Raw genomic sequence first — 27,106 nt, 5'->3', positions numbered from 1 at the left:
CACAGTGCACTTTTTTCCCCTTGTGGGGTGTTTTGTTAATATTCACCTTTTGCACCAAGCACTTTATCAAGTTTCTTTGGGTGCACATACACCTGTATAGGGGTTACCATTCCCCCCTTTTTTTAGAAACTGCTCAAACAGGTAGTGCCTCATACAAACTTTTTTCCTTTTGATATACATCTTGCCTTTTGTTTCCCAGGGGTTGGTTTGTGGCTGCTTACACCTGTATTTTATCAATTTTTTACACTTGAGATATTCCGTAGCGCTGGTCACCTTTATTGTTTATTTACCAGGAGTCAATGCGCCTGCACCGGCCCTGCTCGTCACTTTTGGTTCAGGCGCATCATTCCCTGCTGAACAGCTTCTGGGCATGCCCAGAAGCTGTGCAGGGATGACGCGCCTGCATCGGAAGTGACAATCAGGGCATTCTGGGACTCTGGCATTCTGGGATTCGACGTCACCGAAGAGGACACCGAGGAGGGCGCTCCGGCTTCAGCTGCCCACACCTGAGATGGCAGTGCTGGACAAGACATTTTCAAGGTAAGTATTTCTTCTAAAAGGTAAGTAAACAGGGCACAGTTCAGAGGCTATCATTGCTTAACCACTTAAGCCCCAGCCCTATTTCCTATTAGTCCTATTTTTATACCCAATCCCAAGGGAGAAAAGGAGGAACCCATTGCCTGGATCTGAGAACTATCAGCTTAATAACGCCTGTATTGGTGTAATGTGAGGTGAGCGGCCATTGCACCTGATTTTTGGATATCTTGCTCACTCTGCATGACACTATTTTGGATTTCACAAAAGAAAAGTCACCAATTTTATATTTCAGAATACCACGTTTAACCACTTAAGCCCCAGCCCTATTTTGGACACTTTTTGTTTACAAGTTAAAACCAGTATTTTTTCCTAGAAAACTACTTAGAACCCCCAAACATTATATATATTTTTTTAGCAAAGACTCTGGAGAATAATATGTCGGTCATTGCAAAATCTTTTCTCACGCGGTATTTGCGCAGCGGTCTTTAAAACGCCATTTTTTTGGAAAAAAATAGAAAAATCACATTTCACTGCATTTAAAAAATACTAAACAGTAAAGTTAGCCCATTTTTTTTTGTATATTGTGAAAGATGATGTCACGCCGAGTAAATAGATACCCAACATGTTACGGTTTAAAATTGCGCCCCCCCGTGGGATGGCGACAAACTATGGTCAATAGAGATCTCAATCTGCGACGCTTTAAATTTATTTAACGGTTACCAGTTTAGAGTTAGAGTGTAGCTCTTTTTTTTAAATTATTGCACACACTCTGGCAATCGCGGCGATACCTCACATGTGTGGTTTGAAAAGCGATTTTATTCGACTTGCGTATACTTATTTTTTTTTTGTGCGTGAGCTAACGGTGACGGGGGCGGCTAAATTTTTTATTTTTTTTTTCCTATTTATTTTTTCTTTTTTTTTTTACTTTATTACAGGTTTTTTTAAAAAAAAAATCTGATCACTTTTATTGCTGTCACAAGCAATGTAAACATCCCTTGTGACACCAATATGTAGTGACAGGTACACTTTATGGAGGAAAAACTGCATTTTTGCATACAGCCGTTTTTCAAATCTGCCGCCTTTTGCAGCACAGTAACCCGGAAGTGACATCATGGACGCCGCCTCCGGGTTACGTCATCGGAGACCCAATGCCATTTCCGGCATTCATCGGGACTCCATCCAGCCGACGGACGTGCCGGCTGGGTGCTCGGGGCTCCCGGTGGGACGGGAGCCCCGAGCAAAGCCACGGAAGGCGGCGGGAGGGGGGGACGTCCCCTCTCGCTCACCCGGGTAATGATCGAGCGGCTCCCGAGCCGCATCGGTCATTACTGACGGAAAGCCGACCGTCGGCTTCAAACCACGGTACCGGGATGATGCCTCTAGCTAGAGACATCATCCCGGTATAAGCCCGCAAAGTTACCCAACGTACCGGTACATTGATATGCGGTAAGTGGTTAAATGCACTAGCCCTGACTGTCCCGGGGGGTATTTTTATCTAAAAAAAATTCTAGGGTGGAACTCCGCTTTAAGCATGTGGGAAAAAATTATCAAATTAAAAAAAAAAAAAATGTATTATATACAATTGCGACACCAATCATATTGTAATTAAATGTTAAAAAAAATTACCTTTACAAACCTAAACCTGGCAAAGATCCCCAATTGGCTCAAAACTAAAGGCCTGTCTCTCTGTCATAAACTCAGATGTGAAACTATGCACCAAAGTGATAACTAGAAGATTACTTCCTCTTCTTCCCTCCCTCTTATACACCTCAACCAAGTGGGATTTATTCCCTGTCGCCAGGCCCCAGACGCCACCAGAAGGTTACTCTCGCTAGTCTATACCCTTTCGATGCAGAGAAGGCGTTTGACCGAGTACACTGGGTATTCTTGTAAGCTGTACAAGCCCTCCCCTCTGAAAATAGAGTGTAGATGGAAAATAGCTAAAAAATCTGTGAACTTAGAGTGGGGGTGATTCATTTTAGTTGCTTATTGTAAGAATTTCCGAATCCCACTCTATTTCTTTCAATTAAATTCTTTCATAATATTTTTTTTTTTTTTTAGAATCAATTTGTTTGTAGACAGACTGATATTGATCCATTCCTGCAAAGATATTAATTAGCAATAATAAATATACATAATATTAATATGATTTTTTTTGTGTATTTCATTGTATAATTATTTATATAGATTGATGGCCCTTCCGGTCTTGCTTTCAAGATATGCTCAGACGTGTGGGACAAAATGGCATTTTACATTCCAGTTACAGCTTGGATCTGGCCAGTTCAAGTGATTGCATACCGCTGGGTTTTTCTTTTTTTTTTTTCCCTGCAGGGTAAAGTCATAATGTGCTAGTATGCATAGCATAGGTTCTGTTCATACAAGCTGTTCCAGCGCCAGGATGTCAGCACTGCAGCTGCTTCCATGTTAAACCGTCTTGCTTCTGGGTTTGCAGGCTCCGACTCTGTGACTAGCCAGGGCTCAGTTCTTTAAGGTCCTCGGGTGTAAGCCATCTGGTCCGTTGACTTATTTATGGTACATTTTTCAAGTCTAAAGCCCCGTACACACGTAGCGAACGTCGGCCGAACGATCGGCCGTCTTTTGTCCAGGGCTGTCGTGTCGGCTGAAAACTGCAAAAGACTGCACATGAATTTTGTCGGCCAACAACAGCCGACTGCAGAAGTGATGTCATGTGACGGTTAACTTTCCGTGTGTTTTTTCTTTTCTGAGCATGCCCAGTCTTGCTAATCGGCTGTTTGTCGGCCGAATTCTGTACTGACTGGCGAACAATCGGCCGTTCTGGTGTTGGCCAACAAAAATTGTAATGCCTGCACAACAGATTCTGTTCGGCCGAAAATGCGCTGTCGGCTGTCGGAAGCATCATACTAACAAGCCTACAATCGGCTAATCGGTCATCGGCCGAATATTTACGGCCGACAATCGGTACGCGTGTACGGGGCTTAATTCTGAGTGTGTCTTCTGTTAACCATAAAAGAAAAACACATTACCAGTCCCTGCGCAGATCCTGGAGATAAATTCTCAAGCTGGGGACCCTTGTAGTATGGCCAGTGGTGAAACACATGAGAAAAAGCGTGGCAGCTCTCTTAACCCTCCATGGGATATGAGGCAGAGAAACTAGGCAGAAAACAAAAGAAAGAGAGCGCACACCGCCCTAGTGTAACACCATTTAATGAAAATAATTAAAGCCATAAAAACAGGTACTCACAAACAAGTATAGTGTCATGCATGGAAATGATATCCCCCGATCTGATGTGAGTAAGGTACTCTCCTCCTTGCCGGCGGCTCAGCTGTTCGTTCCCGCAGTAGTACGTGGATTATCTGTGAGTACCTGTTTTTATGGCTTTAATTATTTTCATTAAATGGTGTTACACTAGGGCGGTGAGCGCTCTCTTTCTTTTGTTTTCTGCCTTCTGTTAACCATGAGGGTGCTTCCTGTGACGTGTTATTAACATTAACATTACAGTCTAGGTCATGTTTCTTTTGTGAAGACTGAGAAGAATAATTTATTCTGAAACATTGCCTTCTCTGTCCTTTCTAGCCAATTTCCCTTTATCATCCTTTATTGAGCCAATATCTTCTGGCCTCACTTTCTTACTATTTACAGTGCCTTGCGAAAGTATTCGGCCCCCTTGAACTTTGCGACCTTTTGCCACATTTCAGGCTTCAAACATAAAGATATAAAACTGTAATTTTTTGTGAAGAATCAACAACAAGTGGGACACAATCATGAAGTGGAACTAAATTTATTGGATATTTCAAACTTTTTTAACAAATAAAAAAATGAAAAATTGGGCGTGCAAAATTATTCAGCCCCCTTAAGTTAATACTTTGTAGCGCCACCTTTTGCTGCGATTACAGCTGTAAGTCGCTTGGGGTATGTCTCTATCAGTTTTGCACATCGAGAGACTGACATTTTTGCCCATTCCTCCTTGCAAAACAGCTCGAGCTCAGTGAGGTTGGGTGGAGAGCGTTTGTGAACAGCAGTTTTCAGTTCTTTCCACAGATTCTCGATTGGATTCAGGTCTGGACTTTGACTTGGCCATTCTAACACCTGGATATATTTATTTGTGAATGTGACAGGAGTCACTTTGGGCATGGGGGTTGTGGACTCCAAATTTCTTTAGAGAGGTTGGGGCGCACCATGCCAAGCCTTATGGGGCTTTCTTATGTTTAAGTCACCCTGCATCTGTTATGGATGCAGGGTGACCAAGAGGGTGGTGAACACTGAGAATATGGTTGGACTCCTTCAAATGGGACAATAATATGCATTAACCATATCTCTCAGGAAATATGGAGATCTATCATATCTCTTTAGACTGTCAGGCACAGGAAGTGCAGCGCCTAATTTGGGCATCCAGGAACTGGTAGAGACAGCATGGCTGCTAATCATTGAAGTGCTTTTGTCTAAAATAGGGTCTGAGACAGCTTTTCCATTCACCTATTGTTAACTGTGCTAATGAGCCAGCCTTTGTTCTGTCTGTCTGCCTTAACAGAAACTTATAGGAATGTGGATTAGATGCTAAGGGGGAGGGGGGATTGTCCCACATTGTATATTTTGTACACTGTATGAGAGTGTAAAACTCTGTTCCTATTGGATGGTGAATATTATGTTCAGTCTTCAACAAGGTCCATCTGTGGGTGAAAACTGTATATAAGTCGTGTTCAATAAAGTTGTGCTGAGTTCATTCAACCTCAATCTAGAGTTCTGTCTCTTATTGGGGGAATCTGCTGCAGGGATTGCTATGGTCTTCCATACTCCCTTAGAGAATCACTAAGCTCTTGTAAGAGCTTGTGTAAGAGCTTGTTCTGCTGCACTCTCTGGGAAAAGAGAGGTTCACCCACAGGAACCTGGAGCCTTGTCGTAGGTCCAGGGTGGGTAGGAGATGCCAAGACCCTAACCAAGCTGCGGCGGTTCGTAGAGTCTGAAGTGCTTACGGTGTCTGGTGGAGTGCTTGGAGCCCTCGGAAAGCACTAGGAGCATCTTTCAACGGAGGTACCTAGTCTGGGGTGCCCTGTTCCGTTACAGTGAACCATTCCATTGTAGATTTTGCTTTATGTTTTGGATCATTGTCTTGTTGGAAGACAAATCTCCGTCCCAGTCTCAGGTCTTTTGAAGACTCCATCAGATTTTCTTCCAGAATGGTCCTGTATTTGGCTCCATCCATCTTCCCATCAATTTTAACCATTGTCCCTGTCCCTGCTGAAGAAAAGCAGGCCCAAACCATGATGCTGCCACCACCATGTTTGACAGTGGGGATGGTGTGTTCAGGGTGATGAGCTGTGTTGCTTTTACGCCAAACATAACATTTTGCATTGTTGCCAAAAAGTTTGATTTTGGTTTCATCTGGCCAGAGCACCTTCTTCCACATGTTAGGTGTGTCTCCCAGGTGGCTTGTGGCAAACTTTAAATGACACTTTTTATGGATATCTTTAAGAAATGGCTTTCTTCTTGCCACTCTTCCATAAAGGCCAGATTTGTGCAGTATTGTAAGATTCTGGTACCTTCGATACCCTTATAGCCCATTTTCTTCTACAAATTGCGTCCCACCTTTTCAGCTAGGTGGAACGCATATACCGTTAAGCCGCATGACGTCATCACTGAGCGCCGCTCTGAGCGGCTATTTCAATCGCCGGCTTTCTCTCACAAGTCGTTCGTTCAAACCGCATGTCATACAGCCTTGTCTTACGCTGCCGGAGCCTCCAGCTATTTCCCATACCTGGATAGACCGGAACCTCGCTATTGATCCCGTATCTCGCTACCTGATCATTCTCTCATTACCGGACCCTTCAGCTTACTAATCCAACTAGTGATAAGTACCCCACAGGGGATCCCTTCCTATCAAACTTACACTATCTACTTCTGCATACTAAAGACTGTTACTATCTAATTCTATCATCTGCACTGTTACATAGATTGCTAGCTCTTGAGTCTACTACCATCTATATCCTTGCACTAGGTTGGCCTCTCCTGTACACTTCATCTGCTGTCCCCTACCACCTGTTACTTGTACATGATTGCTAACCTATCTGCATACTATCTATCACCATCTACTACTGTCCTGAACATTACTATTGAGTGCTTATCATTGCTATCTACTCACGCCTGTCCTTTCAGCACATCACCTCTATACTATCGTATACAACCACTCCAGGAACATCTTATTGAGTGTCTGTATATTTGCATGCTGAAGCAGGCTGGGCCACAATGATGAGTCTGGAGAGTTGGATATGGTAATTCAACACATCTCTACACGACTACTGAGTGGAGATTCTGCAGCTGCAAATCCAACTCACTGAACAAACGCCGGAGCGTTACAAGTATACGACTGATTGTTGTCCTACGGACAGAGTCTCCCACCTCAGCTGTAGATCTCTTTAGTTCATCCAGAGTGATCATGGGCGTCTTGGCTGCATCTCTGATCAGTCTTCTCCTTGTATGAGCTGAAAGTTTAGAGGGACGGCCAGGTCTTCGTAGATTTGCAGTGGTCTGATACTCCTTCCATTTCAATATTATCGCTTGCACAGTGCTCCTTGGGATGTTTAAAGCTTGGGAAATCTTTTGTATCCAAATCCGGCTTTAAACTTCTCCACAACAGTATATCGGACCTGCCTGGTGTGTTCCTTGTTCTTCATGATGCTCTCTGCGCTTTAAACAGACCTCTGAGAATATCACAGTGCAGGTGCATGTATGCGGAGACTTGATTACACACAGGTGGATTCTATTTATCATCATTAGTCATTTAGGTCAACATTGGATCATTCAGAGATCCTCACTGAACTTCTGGAGAGAGTTTGCTGCACTGAAAGTAAAGGGGCTGAATAATTTTGCACGCCCAATTTTTCAGTTTTTTATTTGTTAAAAAAGTTTGAAATATCCAATAAATTTCGTTCCACTTCATGATTGTGTCCCACTTGTTGTTGATTCTTCACAAAAAATTACAGTTTTATATCTTTATGTTTGAAGCCTGAAATGTGGCAAAAGGTCGCAAAGTTCAAGGGGGCCGAATACTTTCGCAAGGCACTGTATATACCTAAAGAATTTATTAGGTTTTTTTTTTACTCTCTTCCACTTTGTGCCTTTTGTGTTCTATCTTTGCCGCCTTGATTGCGCCCTTACATTTCTTATTACATTCTTTGTAATGTTGGAATGCTGCCAATGACCCCTCAGCCTTGTCTTTTTTGAAGGCCTTTTCTTTTGTTATTATATGCATTTTTTATGTTGGAGTTTAGTCACCCAGGGTTTATTTTAGCTCTTTTAAATGTATTCTCTATTGGAATGCACTGGCCAATCCCTTTATTTAGCATGTTCTTAAAACACTCCCAATTTTCCTCGGTGTTCTTTGTTCCTAGGATTCTATCCTATTTAATATCACCTAGCAAAGAGCGCAGTTTGGGGAAGTTGGATCTTTTGAAATTCAGTGTCCTTGTATTACACTTGTGTTTCCTATTTTTGTGAGTAATACTGAAACTAATTGACCTATGGTCACTGTTTCCTAAGTTGCCCTGTATTTCTATAGCCTCGATCAGGTCTGTATTATTCGGAATCAGTAGGTCTAGTAACGCATTGTTTCTTGTTGGTGCGTTCACCATCTGACCCAGGAAAATGTCCTGCAAAACATTTAGGCAATGGGGAGCCTTAGACGAATGTGCCTTTCCTTCTGCCCAGTCTATATCTGGATAATTAAAATCCCCCATTATAATGACATTTCCCATCCTTGCCGCCATTCCAAGCTGTGATATGAGATCCAGCTCCCCCTCTTCCCTCTGGTTTGGGGACCTATAGCATACACCCAATATTACTTTCCCCATAGTTTCCTCCCTTTGAAGCTCTACCCATAAGGATTCCTCCTCCCCCTAACTCCATTAGTAATATTGTCCCTCCAATTTACTTGCACATCATTCTTGCATCTGTATGGGCTGTCATCATCCCACCCGACCACAATGGGCAGCCCTGGATTTGAGCTATCAACATATGACATTTATTTGTCAGATGGATGTGTATTAGGAACTCATATGTACCTAAATTGCGTGTCAAGTGCTCTCTACTATGCTAGGAATTCCTTTTACTGTTGCTGTACTGCAGACAAGAGGCTGTATTAGGTGTTTGTTTTCTATTGGAACAATGGGACTTTATTAAACACTAACTAATGACCATTACATTGCTTCCTCTGTTTGTTTATCACAAAGTTATGGACTGTGCTAAATAGATGGTGAGAGTATCCTGATACATGATGGACAGATCTATCACATGTATTTGGAACATAGACCCCTCTGTGTTCTCAAATTTTGAATGAAGCACACCTCTACTGTATATAAGTCTGTAGTGTAGATAGAAAATATGCATATTTTGTTGGAGGACATTCTGGGACAGGCGTTATTGATATCCTGAGTTTTCTGTATCGTATCATTTTTATGGATGATCATTGTGATTGTTTCACTTTAGATCAGGCATGTCCAACCTACGGCCCGGGGGCCGCATGCGGCCCAGAACCACAGGCAATGCGGCCCACTGCCCCCTGACAATTTTTTTCTTTTTTTGCTGGGGAGGAAGGATGTCGAGTTGGCCACAGAGGTTTCCAACTAACTGTAGGCAGAGGCTGCCTCGGAGGGGATCATCCACTAGTTGTGTTAAATTAGTGCTGGGGGGGCGCGGCAGCGCGGGAAGGGCGCAGCAGCGTTTTAATACTTATATACCTTAAATATAGTATATATTTTATATTCGGCCCGAGACAATTTCCCTACACTCAATGTGGCCCAGAGAAGCCAAAAGGTTGGACACCCATGCTTTAGAAGATAAAGAAGATATATGGATATGTTTGCAGGGCCTTGCATTAGTTACTTTAAATGTTTTTAACAAGTGGATTTGGTAATGCATTAAAGATTTGTGATTATTGATATTTGATGGAATATACAATTTTATGTATATGCAAATATTAATGGAGTTGTCAAATCAGAAGTTTTTTTATCTTAATGCATTCTATACATTAAGACAAAAAGCCTTCTGTGTGCAGCAGCCCTCCTAATACGTACCTGAGCCCCATCTCTGTCCAACGGTGGCTAAGACACAGCTGCTGCACCATTGGCTCCCGCAGCTGTCAAAGTCAGTTAGCCAATCAGGAGAGAAAGGGGATGGGGCCGAACTTCAGCTCCATGTCTGAATGGACACACAGAGTTAAAGCTCAGCTCGGTGCCCCCACAGCAAGCTCAACAGGAGGATGGGGCTAGGAGCATTGAAGAGGGACTCGAGAAGAGAAGTTGCAAAACCAACTGCAAAGAGCAGGTAAGTATGTTTGTTATTGAAAAAAAAAAAAATGAGACAATCACTTCAAAGCAGATCTTCAGTCCACCGTGTGAAAATTAGGGCTGAGTTCACCCTTATGCAATGCCAGATGTAGCATGTGATGAGCACCGCATTGCTGTGCACATCACATGCAAAGTCTGTGCGATGCAAATTCTACAATACAGTTTGTATGGGTAAAATCATATCGCATTCGCATAAAAATGGTGCAGAACCCTTTTTTGCTCTGCACTGGAATCGGATCACATCAGTATTCAGACCCATGCAATCTGATTCCACAGTAAAAGAAAATAGGTGCGCAGTCCTAAAGTGATGAGAAGTGAAGTGAAAGCAGCACTGAAAATTAAATTAAACGTGAGAGGATGGCAATATAGAAAACATTACCAAAGTGCGCTAAACAAATAATGAACCAAGTGTTCAAAAGTACATGGATGGTATCCGGGTTAATACCAAAATCATATGCATTCAGTCCAAACAAAAGTGCAAAAACTGTGAAAAAGTCTTTCTTTTCAAATTGGAGTGAAGGTGAGGGAGTGTTGGGAGGTGGGTGGGGCCTCGTCCCAAAAAATGATCCAAAGTGATTCTCAGTGGCCTGATATACACATGTGGACACCCAGTGTTAGGAGTGGACTCTTACCACAATGTGGAGAGATGTGAGCATGTACTATGTTGTGTCCAGAAGTCCCCAACTGATCAGGCTGGCAGGGATGGCTCTCGGAATGGGCCGGAACAATCAGCTGCTTCCAAAGTGGGGAAGGATCTGTAGGCTTCCAAGCAGGGGGAGATGCCAAGACAGAGCAAACCCAGAGAAAAGAAGAGGACTATAGTGCATTACCTTCGACTTTATTAATAAAACGAATGAGGGTACACTTACACATTCCAGACGAACAGATAGCAAATACGGGGCGGTCGCGGGTGTCTGCAGTACAAACCGGGACCTATGACAGCACGGCTGGCTCCCCCCGACGCGTTTCCACTAACAAGTCGGCTTCTGGGATTGGAGCTGTGCAGAACCCTTTTTTGCTCTGCACTGGAATCGGATCACATCAGTATTCAGACCCATGCAATCTGATTCCACAGTTTGCACTGCATTCTGTGAACGGATTTGGGGGTGTCATTAACTTTCTATTGACACCTGCAGGGGTTTGCAGATGTCAGATGTCAGGAGTGAGTCAGATGCAATGTGGGAACCCGCATAGGAATCATGCTTGTTCCCGTACTGCACCAGTGTGAACCGAGGCTAAAAGTCAACAGCTATCACAACTGTAGCTGCTGACTTTTAAAAAAAACAGCCACAAACCTATCCAGGGATCTAGCACTTTGCTCTCCTGACTGGGTTTCTTCACTGTTTTTTTTTAGTGCTGGCACTGGCATCATAACTGTGGTCAGCTGACTGTGACTGCTGACACAGCCAGCTACCCACTGCACATGTGTGAGTCTCTTGGACCTGTGATGTTTCCCAGGAAGCTGCAGGGACAGGAGGGGAGGTGAATTTCTGCTCCAATCGCCTAGGTGGTCAGAGTGGAAGAGGAAGCAGATACCTGTAAAAACAAGGTACCCCCCCCCCCCCCTATAAACAAAATACCAATTTTGACAGAGGAGGGGGAATGAGGAACAGCAGAACCTCCCCTTTTGGATGAAGTTCCTCTTTAAATACTCCCACATGTTCTTAATTGAGATCCATATGTTTTGAATAAGCATTTGATTTGGGCTTTATCCAAGTTTGAATACTAAGATGATAAGTAGAGATGGGTCGAACACCACTCGGTTTGGTTCATGCCAGAACTCTCGTACATCACAAAAGTTCTGACTGGAACGACAAACTCCATTGAAGTCTAAGGGAACAGGAAAAATAAAAAGTCCCCATTTTGAAGGCTTATATGCAAGTTATTGGTCATAAAAAGAGTATGAAGATCTGGGTACTGCCCTGGGGGACATGTACCAATGCAAAAAAAAACTTTTAAAAAAGGTAATTTTTAAAGGAGCATTGATTTTAATGATGCTTAAAGTGATCCTTAGTCTTCCTGTAAAGTGGTGCATCTGTACCGTGTATGGAACCTGCTGCAGCAAAACTGACATTTATAATGACAAAAAATAAAAAAAATTAAATTGATTTTCCCTGCAAGCTTTCTTTTTAGTAAAAAACAGCTTGGAAGCAATTCTGTATGATGAGGCCACATTTAAGTGCACTTGGAACAAGATGAGAGATTTTTGGAAAAATTCCGATGTCTCTCAATTTGGATGGAAATAACAAAGTTTTGCACTACAGTGAGCAAGCCTTATGTAAAGAAGCCAAGCAGCCCAGAGGCTCAATTGCATACTGGACAAGTTCTGGCCAGTGGTCTATTCTCATGACCCAATAACCCAATGGATTGTCTACCGGAAAGCTCTCCATGTTTGTTTTTGCCCTAGATAATCTTTTACTGTTTGATGCAGATGCTGCCGAGGACTAAAAAATTGTTGAAATACATCACTGAGGTGGCCACCTTTTCCACTGCTCCTCCTTTGACCAACAGAAGCCTCAAAACTAGCTTTTCGGTGAGACTGTAACCTACCAGTGTCTGGAAAGGTGTTACATAATATTATTTTTTAAGGTGTGCTCAAGATATTTCATTCTATTTTCCCTCTGTGGGGATGGGATGAGTTCAGAGACTTTCACCTTGTAATGGTGGTCAAGGAGAGCTGCCAACAAATAGTGATCCCTATCCTTGATGCCACAAATTCTTGAGTCCTTTCACAGGCTTTGAAGAATAAGGGAGCCCATGCACTGCAAGTTTGTGAAGGCAAGAAAAGCAGAGTCCTCAGGGTCACTGAGGATAACAGTATCTGGAACTGCCTCCTCCTAGCCCCGTACTACTCCCAAGTAGGGATGATCGAACGGTTCGGGTCCACCATCGGTTCGGCCTGAACATTGGGTGTTCGAGGTTTGGCCGAATTTAGAACTTTTTGCCCAAAAAGTTCGGAATTCGGCAACCAGAACCGACCAAAATGCAATGCTTCAGGAAATGGGCTTTAAAAGCCTGTGATTGGACCAGAACCATTAGCAAAAACCAATTGAGTGGGCAGGAGAATGCTAGGAATGTGATTGGAGTGACTAGGGGGTCCCTAGACCAAACATTAGTGAATACGCCCCCCAGTATATAAGATCGCCCCCGCCATATTCCTAGCATTGTTATACTGGACATGGAAGAGAGTGGAAGCAGTTCTGTTAATTTTACTTTAAAGGTGTCATTTAGCTATTTATTAGTGTGAGGAAAGGGATATATAGTGTAGTTAGAGTGCTCCTTTACACTTTAGTTAGCTTCAAAAATGTAGTTTCTGTAGGGAAAGTGTTAAGTGTCAGGGGACCGTAGTGTAGTGTAGGGTTAACTGGCAGTGACTGCTATGGCAGGGTGACAAAACCCTTCCATAGCAGGGTGACCGCTATAGAGAAATAATAATTTCTCTGAATTGCTTCGGCACACCCATATGGCTTCTCACCAGCCAAGCATTTTTTATGCTGCAGGGGCTGCCACTGCCAGTGCTTTTTGAGGACATGTTTGATGTCAGACATGACATCTGAACATGTGTATAGGGGCTATATATACACATATATGTCTGTATATATACCCCTAGACATATATAGGTGTGATAGTAGCAGAAATAAATGCTTGCGCTAATGAAATCATTTACAGTAATATATTTCTGCTACTATCACACCTACAGTATATATGGCTAGGTGTCTATATACATATAATTATGTGTGTATATATACCACTATACACAAGTTCAGATGTTTTGCCTGCCTCAAAAGAACCCCAAAAAAATGCCAAAAAAACGCTAGCGTCAAAAAAAAATGCCCAGGTGTGTTTTTGCTGGCATTTTTTGGGGGGTTTTGGAGGCAGGCAAAAAATCTGAACTTGTGTATAGTGGTGTATATACACACATCCATATATTTATATACACACCTAGACATATATAGGTGTGATAGTAGCAGAAATATATGCTTGCGCTAATGAAATCATTTATAGTAATATATTTCTGCTACTATCACACCTATATATGTCTAGGTGTGTATATAAATATATGGATGTGTGTATATACACCACTATACACAAGTTCAGATGTTTTGCCTGCCTCAAAAGAACCCCAAAAAATGTCAAAAAAAACGCTAGCGTCAAAAAAAAAATGCCCAGGTGTGTTTTTGCTGCCATTTTTTGGGGGTTTTGGAGGCAGGCAAAACATCTGAACTTGTGCACAGTACCACTATACACAAGTTCAGATGTTTTTCCTGACTGCAAAGAACCCAAAAAAATGCCTGCTTTGAAACCGGCAAGGTGTTACAGCAGAGAAGCCATATTCCTGTGCTGAAAGTTTTCTAATACAAACAATCCTTTTTTTTATGGTTCTGGACATGCTACAGAGCTGAAACTTCACAGGTACACCTTTTAGACCCCCCAGACACAAAATCACACAAAAAAAGTTCTTAAAAATTGTCATTTTTGATAAAAAAAGCCAATTATTGAAAAAAAAAAAAATAAATAAAAAAAAAAACTTTGGATTTCAGATCTGGGGGGTCTAAAAGGTGTACATGTGAAGTTTCAGCTCTGTAGCATGTCCAGAACCATAAAAAAAGATTGTTTGTATTAGAAAACTTTCAGCTCAGGGGGTTGGCTTCGCTGCTGTAACACCTTGCCGGTTTAATAGAAGGCATTTTTTTGGGTTATTTTCAGTCAGGAAAAACATCTGAACTTGTGTATAGTGGTATATATACACACATAATTATATGTATATAGACACCTAGCCATATATAGGTGTGATAGTAGCAGAAATATAGTAGTGTAAATGATTTCATTAGCGCAAGCATATATTTCTGCTACTATCACACCTATATATGTCTAGGTGTGTATATAAATATATGGATGTGTGTATATACACCACTATACACAAGTTCAGATGTTTTGCCTGCCTCAAAAGAACCCCAGAAAATGCCAAAAATAACGCTAGCGTCAAAAAAAAATGCCCAGGTGTGTTTTGCTGGCATTTTTTGGGGGTTTTTGGAGGCAGGCAAAACATCAGAACTTGTGCACAGTACCACTATACACAAGTTCAGATGTTTTTCCTAACTGCAAAGAACCCAAAAAAATGCCTTCTATTAAACCGGCAAGGTGTTACAGCAGCGAAGCCAACCCCCTGAGCTGAAAGTGTTCTAAAACAAACAATCTTTTTTTTTATGGTTCTGGACATGCTACAGAGCTGAAACTTCACATGTACACTTTTTAGACCCCCCAGATACTAAATCCAAAGTAAAAATCAAAATATCTCTTTTTTTTTTAATTTTTCAATAATTGGCTTTTTTATCAAAAATGACAATTTTTAAGAACTTTTTTTGTGTGATTTTGTGTCTGCGGGGGGGGGGGGGGGGGGTCTAAAAGGTGTACCTGTGAAGTTTCAGCTCTGTAGCATGTCCAGAACCAGAAAAAAAGATCATATAGGTGTTAAAGGAGGGTCCCACATCCCTGTTCTACTGAAAAATTATCTTTTTTTTTCATGGTTCTGGACATGCTACAGAGCTGAAACTTCACATGCACACCTTTTGGACCCCCAGATACTAAATCCAAAGTAAAAATCAAAACATCTCTCTTTTTTTTTTTTTTTTTTTCAATAATTGGCTTTTTTATCAAAAATGACAATTTTTAAGAACTTTTTTTGTGTGATTAATAGTTAATGGGGCATGACCCAGAACCCTAGGCACTTTTTAGGGGCATTTATTGGGTTTTAGGGCTTAAAAATTGTGTTTTTTGATTACCGAAGTTCGGGTCCCATTGATTTCAATGGGGTTCTGAAATCCGGGCCGAACTTTCAGGAAGTTCGGATGTTCTGGCCGAACCGAACTTTTCAAAAGTTCGATCATCCTTACTCCCAAGGTTTCTGGGGACGGAAAACCTTCTTTTAAGGTTTGACGTATGTCCTCCTCTGCTTCAATGCCTCTAAAACTGCCAGAATCCTCATTCTCCTCTTGTGTGTTCTGTGGTGTAGAAAGAATTGTGTCTTCGTAAAGTGGGCCTTGAGAGGAAAGGAAGTCTTCCCTTTTCCTTCCGCTGCTCTGTCTTGAGTGTCGTGTCCAAAATTCCATTCGGAGTAGGCTCCAGCAGGAACACAAGAGGGATTGTGTTACTGATGCATGCATTTTCATGGCTCACCATCCTTGTCGCCTGCTCAAATGGTGCCAGTACAGTGCATACATCCTTTATCAGCAACCAATGGCGTGGGGAAAAAAATTGAGGTGCCCGGAGCCTTTTGTTGTGCCATATTCACACATGTACTCATTGACAGCCCTATTCTGCATGTGCAGCTGCTGGAGCATTGCTAAAGTTGAGTTCCACCCAGTGGGCATGTCAAAACTCAGGCAGGTTACGGGCAGGTGGAATTCACGCTGAATTTTAGCCAACTGAGCACTGGTTGTGTATGACCACCTGATATGGTCACAGACTCTTCTGGCCTACTTTAGAAGATCTTGCAAACCTGGGTACCGTTTTAAGAAATGCTACACCACCAAATTAAGGACATGTGCCAGTCAAATTTCCCTGTCGAAGGGCAAACAGAAGGTTAGTGCCATTATCGCTCACAACTGTTCCTTTCTCATGCTTCCATGGTGTGAACCACCTCAGGGCCTGCCCCTGCAGAGCTGAAACAATCTCTGTTCCGGTATGGCTCCTGTCCTCTAAACAGACCAGCTGAAGCACTCCATGGCGTCCTCAAGAAGCGAGTGATTAATGCTGTGTTCAAATAATTCAGCTGACTTTTCCATGTATGATGCTGGGGCTATGGCAAGAGTAGCTGTGGAGCTGTGGACAAGGAGGCAGAATAATCTGCTCTGACAGCTGCGGGTCATAGAGGATAAGGAGGATGAGGATGGTTTAGTAAGTCAGTCCATCAAGTCTACATGCTGTGGCTGGATAGTGTGGGCAACATCACTAAACAGAGACAAAGGTGCCCTGCCTGAGGACAGACCACATCATCCACCTTTGCCTGTGGACACAGATGCTGCTGCCCCCCTCATAGTGGTATAGGAACATCTGCCTCCCCTTGTTGGTAGGGATGATTGAACTTTTGAAAAGTTTGGTTCGGCCAGAACACCCGAACTTCCCGAAAGTTTGGTTCGGATTTCCAGAACCCCATTGAAATCAATGGGACCCGAACTTTTGAAATCAAAAAACACAATTTTGAAGCCCTAAAACCCAATAAATGCCCCTAAAAGGTGCCTAGGGTTCTGGGTCATGCCCCAGGGACAATCACACAAAAAAAAAGTTCTTAAAAATTTTCATTTTTGATAGAGAGCCAATTATTGAAAAAAAAAAAAAAAAAAAGATTTCTTTAAATTTAGTGTTTGGGGGGTCTAAAAAGTGTACCTGTGAAGTTTCAGCTCTGTAACATGTCCAGAACCAGAAAAAAAAGATCATTTTTCAGTAGCGCAGGGATGGTGTTACCCTCCTTTCACACCTATATGTGTGTATGTGTGTATATATACCCCTATACAGAAGTTCAGATGTCATGCCTGCCTCCAAAGACGCCCAAAAAACGCCCAATAAATGCCTGAAACAAAAAATGCCCAGGTGTGAAAGGAGCGAAGCCCTATCCCTGCTCTATTGAAATTCTAAGAAAAATTATCCTTTTTTTCTGGTTCTGGACATGCTACAGAGCTGGAACTTCACAGGTACACTTTTTAGACCCCCCAGACACTAAATCCAAAGAAATCTTTTTATTTTTATTTATTTTTATTTTTTTCAATAATTGGCTCTCTATCAAAAATGACAATTTTTAAGAACTTTTTTTTGTGTGATTAATAGTCCCTGGGGCATGACCCAGAACCCTAGGCACTTTTTAGAGGCATTTATTGGGTTTTAGGGCTTCAAAATTGTGTTTTTTGAATATATATATATATATATATATATATATCTACATTACGGTCACCTTGGCATAGCAGAGTCAGTTCACCCTAAACTACATTACAATCACCTTGGTATGGAAGAGTCTGGTCACCCTGGCACAGTAGAGTCAGTTCACCCTAAACTACATTACGGTCACCTTGGCATGGAAGAGTTCGGTCACCCTGGCATAGTAGAGTCAGTTCACCCTAAACTACATTACGGTCACCCTGAGTTCGGTCACCCTGGCATAGTAGAGTCAGTTCACCCTAAACTACATTACGGTCACCCTGAGTTCGGTCACCCTGGTATGGCAGCAGGCTAAGTCAGCTAAACTTCATTACGGTCACCTTGGCATGGCAGGCTAAGTCAGCTAAACTTCATTACGGTTAGCCTGACATGGCAGGGTCCGGTCACCTAAACGACACTACGGTCACCCTAACACTTAAAGTTATTAAATCTAACTATAGTGGAATATAGTATCCTAAGTACACTGCATATCCCTTTCCTCACACTAAAAGAACAGCTACATACAGCAGGAGTAACACTAATGCTTGCACTCTCTTCTACAGCCCCTGTATTACTGTGCTAGAGATTTGGCGGGGCTATGTTATATACTGGGGGGCGTATTCACTACTGATTGGCCTCTGGACCCCCTAGTCACTCCAATCATCTTTTACTAATGTTTCTGGGCCAATCACTGGCTTTTTAAGCCCATTTCCTGACCCATTGCATTTTGGGCGATTCTGGTGGCCGAATTCCGAACTTTTAGCCCAAAAAGTTCGGAATTTGGCCGAATTTTGAACAGCCAATGTTCGGGTCGAACCGATGGTCGACCCGAACCTTTAGATCATCCCTAGTTGTTGGCCTCCCTGGAAAGATGGGATGGCTTATTACCCAAATGTATTACTGTAGATACTGGGAAATGTGTGAATGTATGCACTTTATTTAACCTCTTAAGACCGCCTGCTGCAAATGAACTGTGGCAGACAGTCGCTCCTGCGCAAACCGCTGTATGCAGCGGGCAGGCGGCTCCGATTGCCGCCTGACACCCGCGATCCCTCACCGCTGAGAGAGAAAAAAGGTCAGCTGTTGTAAACACAGCTGACCGTTCTTCTCCTTGGAATGATCATAGAGCCCCTGTGATCCTTCTATGTAGGATTACAGGTCTCTATGGTCATTCCACAAGCCACGCCCCCCCACAGTTAGAATCACTCCCCTAAGCTCACATTTAACCCCTTGATCACCCACAGGGTTAACCCCTTCCCTGCCAGTGTCATTATTACAGTAACAGTGCATATTGTTAGCACTGTTTACTGTAGCAATGTCACTGGTACCCCCAAAAGTGTCAAAAATGTCAGTGAGGGTACCCCCAAAAGTGTCAAAAATGTCAGTTAGGGGTCCGATCTGTCTGCTGCAATGTTGCAGTCCCGCAAAAAATCACAGATTTACTAGTAAAAAAAAAAAAACGATAAAAATTACATAAATCTTCCCCGTAGTTAGTAGACGTGATAACTTTTGCGCAAACCAATCAAAATACGCTTATTGCAATTTTTTTTTAACCAAAAATATGTAGCAGAAAATAAATTGGCCTAAAATGTTAAAAAAAAAATTTGATTTTTAGTTTTTTTTTTTGAGAATGTTGTATAGCAGAATGTGAAAAATAGTGTTTTTTCTTTTTATAATCGTCGCTCTTTTTTTGTTTATAGCGCAAAAAATAAAAATCGCATAGGTGATCAAATACCACCAAAAGAAAGCTCTATTTGTGGGAAATAAAAGAACGTAAAATTTATTTAGATATAGCGTTGCACGACTGCACAATTGTTCGTTAAAGTAATACAGTGCCAAATCGCAAAAAATGGCCTGGTCATTAGGTGGGCAAATCCTTCCGGTCCAGAAGTGGTTAAATACCACCAAAATAAAGCTCTAGCTGTGTGAAAAAAATTGTCGTGCAATTGTCATTCAAAATGCGACAGTGCTGAAAGCTAAAAAAAAACGGAAACTTTGTTATAATGGAAAATGTTCATCTTTTACTTAACTGAAGTCATATTGTATTTCTGTTCTGTGATGTCCACTAATAGTTTGGCCAATGTTTCCATTAGTCTTAGAATATGGTGCTACTTTTGGTGGTTTAACGTTTGTCTGCAAACTATAAGATTGAGCGCACCAACGCCATAATGGAGGAATAGAAGAGATGTAATCACACTTACCCTGTTATTTAATCTGATTGGACGGTCTTTGTTCAGATTCATCATGTGTAGAGCATGAGCCAGAGCGTAGACGGCTGTGTAGAGATAGTGGTGTTGGGAAAAAGCTTGATAATTAAACTTCCACTTTCTGGTACAATTGACCAGGGCAATATTATAAATGTGACTTAAAAAAACATTCTTTTCCTTGTTTTTGGATAGACATTTATAGTAATAGATATAAATATCTTCCATGTATGGATCATGGGGGTTGTTGGAGGGATTTACACCATCTATAAATTCCTTCAAACCAGAGACAGATAATATGGGTAATGTAAAAGAAAAACTACAGTTGAGTGACTGCCGATAATTTATTTTGTTTGCAGTATCTGCACGAACCCATGAGTCGTGAAGAAGTAACGTAATATTTTCACGAATAAAGTTTAGGTGTTTAAAAAAATCAATATTATTAGGACTCATTTCCCCACATATTATAACAACCGTACTAGAAGTTTCTTTAATAACCCTTATCACATGATCAAGTAATTTAAATGTTTTAGGGAACCGAATGGCATATTCAATACATATCCCGTGCTTGGTCAGCCCTTTGCTTAGTTCCATGAGTTCTGTATCTCCAGAACCATCATTCGTTGATATTATTCCAACAAAGGTCCAGCCGAATAGTAAAATGAATTTAATAGTGGCAGAATAGCGGAAACCATCATTTGGAATTGTCCGAAAAAAAGTTGGGTACTTTTGCCTATCGTTTAGGGAAAGATCGGCAACACTGTAGCTGATCTGCAGAAACAAAACAAATTTTTTTTTTTAATTTATGTTTTAATGTATATATTTTGGATCGAGTCAACATATAGTGGTCATGTCAAGGGCTGACTGGCAACTTTTGGCCCATGGGGCAAGTACAACACAGAGACCCATAGTGCAGCAACTCAGCTTCCCTCCCACCCTCCCTCCCCTTCCCTGCCTCCTTCCGACCCGTATCCCAGACTGAAGCTCCACTGCAGGTAATCTCTTCTCACCTGGCAGGTCGGGCTCAACAGCACCTGCTGCACTGACTCCGGGTTCCTGAACTGACCATCAGGGGGGCAGCCAAGGGCTGCAGAGGGGAGAAAGGATGGCTTGGTCAGGGCTGTCTGGGGGAGGAGAGCCTCCTGTGGCCTAATAAGATGGCCTCTGCTCTGACATGGTGTACACCAGGCTTGTCCAACCTGCGGCCCGGGGGCCGCATGCGGCCCAGAACCACAGGCAATGCGGCCCACTGCCCCCTGACAATTTTTTTGGTTGCTGGGGAGGAAGGAAGTCGGGTCGGGGGCACGGCCACAGCAGCTTCCAACTAACGGTAGGCAAATGTGCAGTGTTTCTGACTCCTACCACCATTACCACTTCAAATCATTGAAGTGGTCATGGTGGTTAGAGTGTTTCTTTACTATCTCTCAGAAGAAGTAAACCTCTGTATACTGATTCCATTTCATTTGATCATCCTCTAGTTGTGCTAAATTAGTGCGGGGGGCGCAGCGGCGCAGGAAGGGCGCGGCGGCATTTTATTACTTATATACCTTAACTATAGTATATATTTTATATGCGGCCCGGGAAAATTTCTCTACACTCAATGTGGCCCAGAGAAGCCAAAATGTTGGACACCCATGGTGTACACCATCCATGCCTTTAGGCATGTCTGCAGAGGCGGTGCAAGGATTTTTGTCTACTCTGACGAAGGTGCATTTAAACCCAGTGGGCTGAATGAAAAAAAAAAACATACAGATTGCCGTACTAACACATCTGATGTTAGCATGGCAATCTACCTGCTGAGCTGTTGTTTTCTGAAGGTGGTATGACCCCCTGCCAGGACACACGTTAGCTGTGAGCGCTGATTGTATTCTGGTTTTCCACCATGCTCCGGAAACTGGCTTCTGCCAGACAGGGAGCTGTACACATGGTCCAAAAGTTCTATGCTTCCTGCTGAACCTACTGTTTTCGGACGATTTTTAGCCCATGTGTACCCGGCTTAACCACTTATCGACCGCCCAGCTACTATTTACGTCGGTCGTTTGACGCTAAATACCAGATAGCTGCCATAACCCCGGTATTTTTTTAAACGGTGGGCGGTCGGCTTTCAGATAAGGGTGGTTTCGCCACGGGATCAACCTTACAGTGTGGAGGAAGAGGTGACCCCCCCCCTCCCGCCGCGTCCTGGCCGTTTTCCCCACTTACCAGAACCGCCGGCAATGGGGAAAATAATTCGGTCCCGGCTCCTCACAAACAGGAAGTAGAGTGAGGGCAAGATGGCCCCCACTCAACTCTATGATCTTGGAGGACCAGAGCGACGTCAGACGTCATTGCCTGGCAACCAGTTTAAAGGGCCGATTTTTTTTTCAGCAATTTTTTTCTTTTTTAGTGTAGTTGTGAGGTCTGAGGTCTTTTTGACCCCAGATCTCACAATATACCTGTTATACCTATTTCTATTACAAGGGATGTTTACATTTCTTGTAGTAGGAATAAAAATGATCAAAAATATTTTTTTTTTATCTAAATTATGTACACAGTGATGTATGCCATTTCCTATATATTTGATGTTTCTGACTACCATTACTTTGTATCTATATCTTAATATACTCAATAAAAACATTATGAAGCAAAAAAGAATACAAAAAAATAAATAAATAAATAAATAAAATAAAGAGGATCTCAGAAACAATCAAACCTATTGAATTAAAAGCTTACTTTACCAACATCCTAAGAGAGGCACTCCCAGATGTCCCCCTGGAAGAGCTGCTGATAGTTCGAATTCACCACTTGACAAAACTGAAATACATACCATCCTATCTCCCTGGATATACTATTGTGAGAATTCACTTTTACCATATAAAAGAGCAACTGATGCTGGTATTCAGGAAAAAGGACACTCAACCAGAAAGTCTTCAGGATCTAGTGATCTATGCAGACCTGTCTGCATACACAATGCAGGGATGCAAGCAACTCGCGACAATCACAAAACTTCTACATAACCATTGCATAACTTACCACTGGGCCTACCCTGCCAAGCTACTTATTCCAAAAGATGATACAACTTACTCATTTAGTTGAATGAAGATTTATGCCTCTTGAGAGAATGACACATCATATAACCCTACAAAGACAAACAATATCTATGCAAACAACACTTCAATCTACCACCTTGGAGAACACCAATTCTATTGTAACACATTTCTCTGCTTATCTCATACACTAGAACTGTGACTGTATTCATCGTCACTGGAAGTGAAAAACAGATACTTAATGGTTTGAATTGCTTCAGATGGGACAGTAATATTTGTCAGCAATATCATATATATATTCATATAGAAATAAGAAGATTTATTCCCACTTTACACTGGGAGACTTAGACTGTTATAGACCATTGCCATGAAGTCTGCCTCCTAGATAATGTGTATTCTGTGTGCTTGTCTGTGAGAGAGACACACAGACTGTCATTGACAGGCTTCTCTATTGTTTGTATATTGAAATGAAATGTGGATTGTGTCTGTCCCATTGTTAAATGTTAATGACCTCACATTGCTCTGTCCAGATGGCTAGATAATTTGTTTAGTCCCTGTATACACTTTCATCTGCATATGATACTGTAATCAGCCAGAGGGGAGGGATTGTGTACACTGTATGGGAATGACTGAGTGTAAAACCCTGTCTCTTATTGGAGGAAGCTGCTACAAGGGATTGCTATGTTCTTCAAACTCCCTTTGATAATCACTAAGCTCTTATAAGAGCTTGTTCCTGTTCCTGTTCCTGCTGCACTCTCAGGAGAAAGAGAGGTTCACCCACTGGAACCTGGAGCCTTGTTGTAGGTCCAGGGTGGGTAGGAGATGGCGAGACCCCAACCAAGCTGTGGCGGTTCGTGGGGTCTGAGGCGGTTATGGTGTCTGGTGGAGTGCTTGGAGTCCTCAGGAAGCACTAGGAGCATCCATCAATGGTGGTACCCAGTTTGGGTGCCGGTTGATCCGTTACATTTGTGGCAGCGATGGAATGGTGTCCTAGTGCGAGGAAAAGCAGCTCGGAGACACCGGTAACGTTATGGAGCAAGATGTGCAGTGGAGGCGGACAGAGAAACTTCCTAGTGAAGAACAGTAGTTCCAGGTATACGTTGCCCTGCAGTTTCCTTTCCTAGGAGAGCAACCCCTAGATGAGTGGGTGTCAGAGCTGTGGGACCTGATTTGGAAGGAGTTGTGGCTGGATGAAGCTTACCGGGCGCTAAAGTGGTATGCCACCTGACGCGACCACTGGATGGCTGAAGACAATATGCCTGAAGGTGAGGACTATAATGGCTCGGTCTTGCTGTGGAAGGCCTTTGAGGAGAGCAATGACTTTGGATGTCCAGCAGAGTTTCGGCGCTGGGAAATCTACGACATCAGGGAAGCCCTACTGGGTCTCCTCAGAGCGGATGACCTGGGGTCAGACCTGATTCATCTGTTCAGAATGGAGTGGGAACTGGAGCAGAACTATCAATGTTTACTCTGCTCCATTTCGCCCCAATCTACCCTGCAAACAGAGCCGGAGTGGTGGATGGCAGATCCAGAACCACAACGCTTCAGTTGGAGAGACATTATAGACTGGTACTGGGAAGACCCACCAATGGCAGGTGGAGATGGGACTGAGGTCTCTCTACCGGCCCTACAGGGAGGCTGGGCAGCCGGCCCAGATTAACCAGCTACAGCAGGAGTTACTGGGAATAGAGACAGTCAGTTCTACTCCCCAGCGGTAGACAGAGTCACAGGGATCTGAAGGTGTCGTCCTTCCTCCCCAGCGGCAGTGTACCTTCCAGGGAGAGGAGACAACTAATCCTTCCCCCCAACCACAGGGAGACAACAGCCCTGACCCATTGGTGCAGATGGGACCCTGGTCTCTGCACCAGACCTTCAGGGATGCTGGACAGCTGGTCCAGATCCCCAACCTACCCCGCAGGAATACCAGGAGGAGGAGGTAGGTGATCCCTCCTCTTTACAGCAGACCCCCCAACCAGGTCCTGCGGGTAGTATTCACCAACCCCAACCCAGCAGAAGTTCTGGCAACAGGGCAGAGTGCTATCAATCTCTGCCCAGCACCTGCAAAAGCTACAGAGTTCCAGGAAGCTGGGGAAATCAGCCCCTTGCCCCAGCAACGAGCTGATGAAGTAAAGCTTCTACATTCAGCTGAAGAGCTGGCAGCCGCACAGAGAGTCAACGACCTCTGCCCCATACCTGTGGCAGTTCCTGAGGCCCAGGGTGAGAAGGGAGAGGAGGTTGCTGTCCTCCCTCCCCAACAGTCAGTCAGAGTGGAGGAAACTGTCTTCCCTCTCCAGCCAGGATCTTTGCATCTGGGAGACAGTACCAGAGAAAGGTTGTCCCAACTGCCAGATGGGGGTAAGGAAGATGGAGCAGACTCCCCTTCCCAGAAGCAGTTGGTGCCCCAGAATGATGACACCAACCCAGCAGAGGAGCTGGAAACGGAGCAGAGTGCGGCTGGCCTCTAGCCTCAACATAGAGATGATGGAGTTCCTGTGGTAGTGGATGGGACTACAGTCTTCACTTGTATACCCCAGGGATGCTGGACAGTTGGCCCAGATCCCCAACAGCCTGACGAAGTGAGCTCCACCACCCTGTCTTCCCTTCAATGGCTAAAAGGACTCCCGGGAGAAGGGCCAGTCCACGCTTATCCCCAGCGGCGGGTATGTGCTATGAGAGAGGCAGAGGTTGGCTGGGTGAGTAACGCTGTGTTCCAGACAATTTGTCTGTGGTACTGGGTGAGTGCAGACATTGAGAGGGCCCGTGGAACACAGCCTACCTTAGAGAGGTTGGAAAACCGCTCTCTCAGCCCACTAGGCCCCTCCTATGTCTAAGTCACCCTGTGTCTATTAGGGACACAGGGTGCCCAAGAAGCCCGGTCTGGCCTGCCCAAACCAGACTTCCACAGACTGATCGGATATTAGAGCTCCATGCGCCTTGCCAAGACAAACTTACAAACTATGTGGAACTTTGTCAAGGAAGCTGCCACGATGGATTGACTCTTTGGGACTTGTTACGCGACTAACTCACAGACCAGTTGGAGGTCTGGTACCTGGTTAGAAAATATTTGGGTGGAAGATATGTGACAGAATTCCCCATCACTGGAAGTAAAAAACAGATACATAATGCTTTGAATTGCTTCAGGTGGGACAGTAATATTTGTCAGCAATATCTTCATATAGAAATATGAAGATTTATTCCCACTTTATACTGGGAGACTTAGACTGTTATAGACCATTGCCATGAAGTCTGCCTCCTAGATAATGTGTATTCTGTGTGCTTGTCCATGAGAGAGACACACATACTGTCATTGACAGGCTTCCCTATTGTTTGTGTATTGAAATGAAATGTGGATTGTGTCTGTCCCATTGTTAAATGTTAATGACCTCACATTGTTCTGTCCAGATGGCTAGATAATTAGTTATATTCCTGTATATACTTTCATCTGCATATTATACTGTAATCAGCCAGAGGGGAGGGATTGTGTACACTGTATGGGAATGACTGAGTGTAAAACCCTGTTTCTATTGGGTTGTTAATGTCATGTACTGTCCCCAACAAGGTCCACTTGGGCGGTAACCTTGTGGGGGAAAGCTGTATAAAAGAGCAGCTGTACCATTAAAGTTTAGAGTTATACTTAACCCTCAATCTAGAGTCCTGTCTCTCATTGGGGGAACCTGCTGCAAGGGATTGTTATGTTCCTTATACTCGCTTGGATAATCACTAAGCTCTTGTAAGAGCTTGTGTAAGAGCTTGTTCCTGTTCCTGCTGCACTCTCTGGAAAAAGAGAGGTTTACCCACGGGAACCTGGAGCCTTGTTGTAGGTCCAGGGTGGGTAGGAAACAGCGAGACCCCAACCAAGCTGCAGCGGTTCGTGGGGGCTTAGGCAGTTATGGTGTCTGGTGGAGTGCTTAGAGTCCTCGGGAAGCACTAGGAGCATCCGTCAACGGAGGTACCCAGTTGGGGTGCTGGTTGATCCATTACAAGAAGCAATCAGCCATTACCAGTTTCCACCAGGCCTATAGCAGATTGACAACCGGACAGGGCATTCATCCCTCCGGGTGGGCGTCATATGATGTCCTCTCCATTTTGACACACATGCGCGCCCAT

The 27,106-nt window shown here is 43.4% G+C and overlaps 1 protein-coding gene across 1 annotated transcript in view; it reads right to left on the bottom strand.

The window, feature by feature from the left end:
- The window catches only part of LOC309568874 (vomeronasal type-2 receptor 26-like), a gene marked incomplete at its 5' end in the record, with an annotated part of 96,804 nt that overhangs the window by 25,228 nt on the left and 44,470 nt on the right, over window positions 1–27,106 (bottom strand). Inside the window, one exon of the mRNA XM_082274658.1 lies at window positions 19,971–20,249. Within this exon, the coding sequence (XP_082130784.1) occupies window positions 19,971–20,249 (279 nt within the window). The remainder of the gene's footprint in view (window positions 1–19,970; window positions 20,250–27,106) is intronic.

The sequence above is a fragment of the Pelophylax lessonae genome (assembly GCF_965119305.1).
Source record: "Pelophylax lessonae genome assembly, chromosome: 1".
In the NCBI taxonomy this organism is placed as follows: domain Eukaryota; kingdom Metazoa; phylum Chordata; class Amphibia; order Anura; family Ranidae; genus Pelophylax; species Pelophylax lessonae.
Note: the sequence above shows the minus strand (reverse complement) of the source record. Positions and strands in the feature narration are given on the sequence as shown.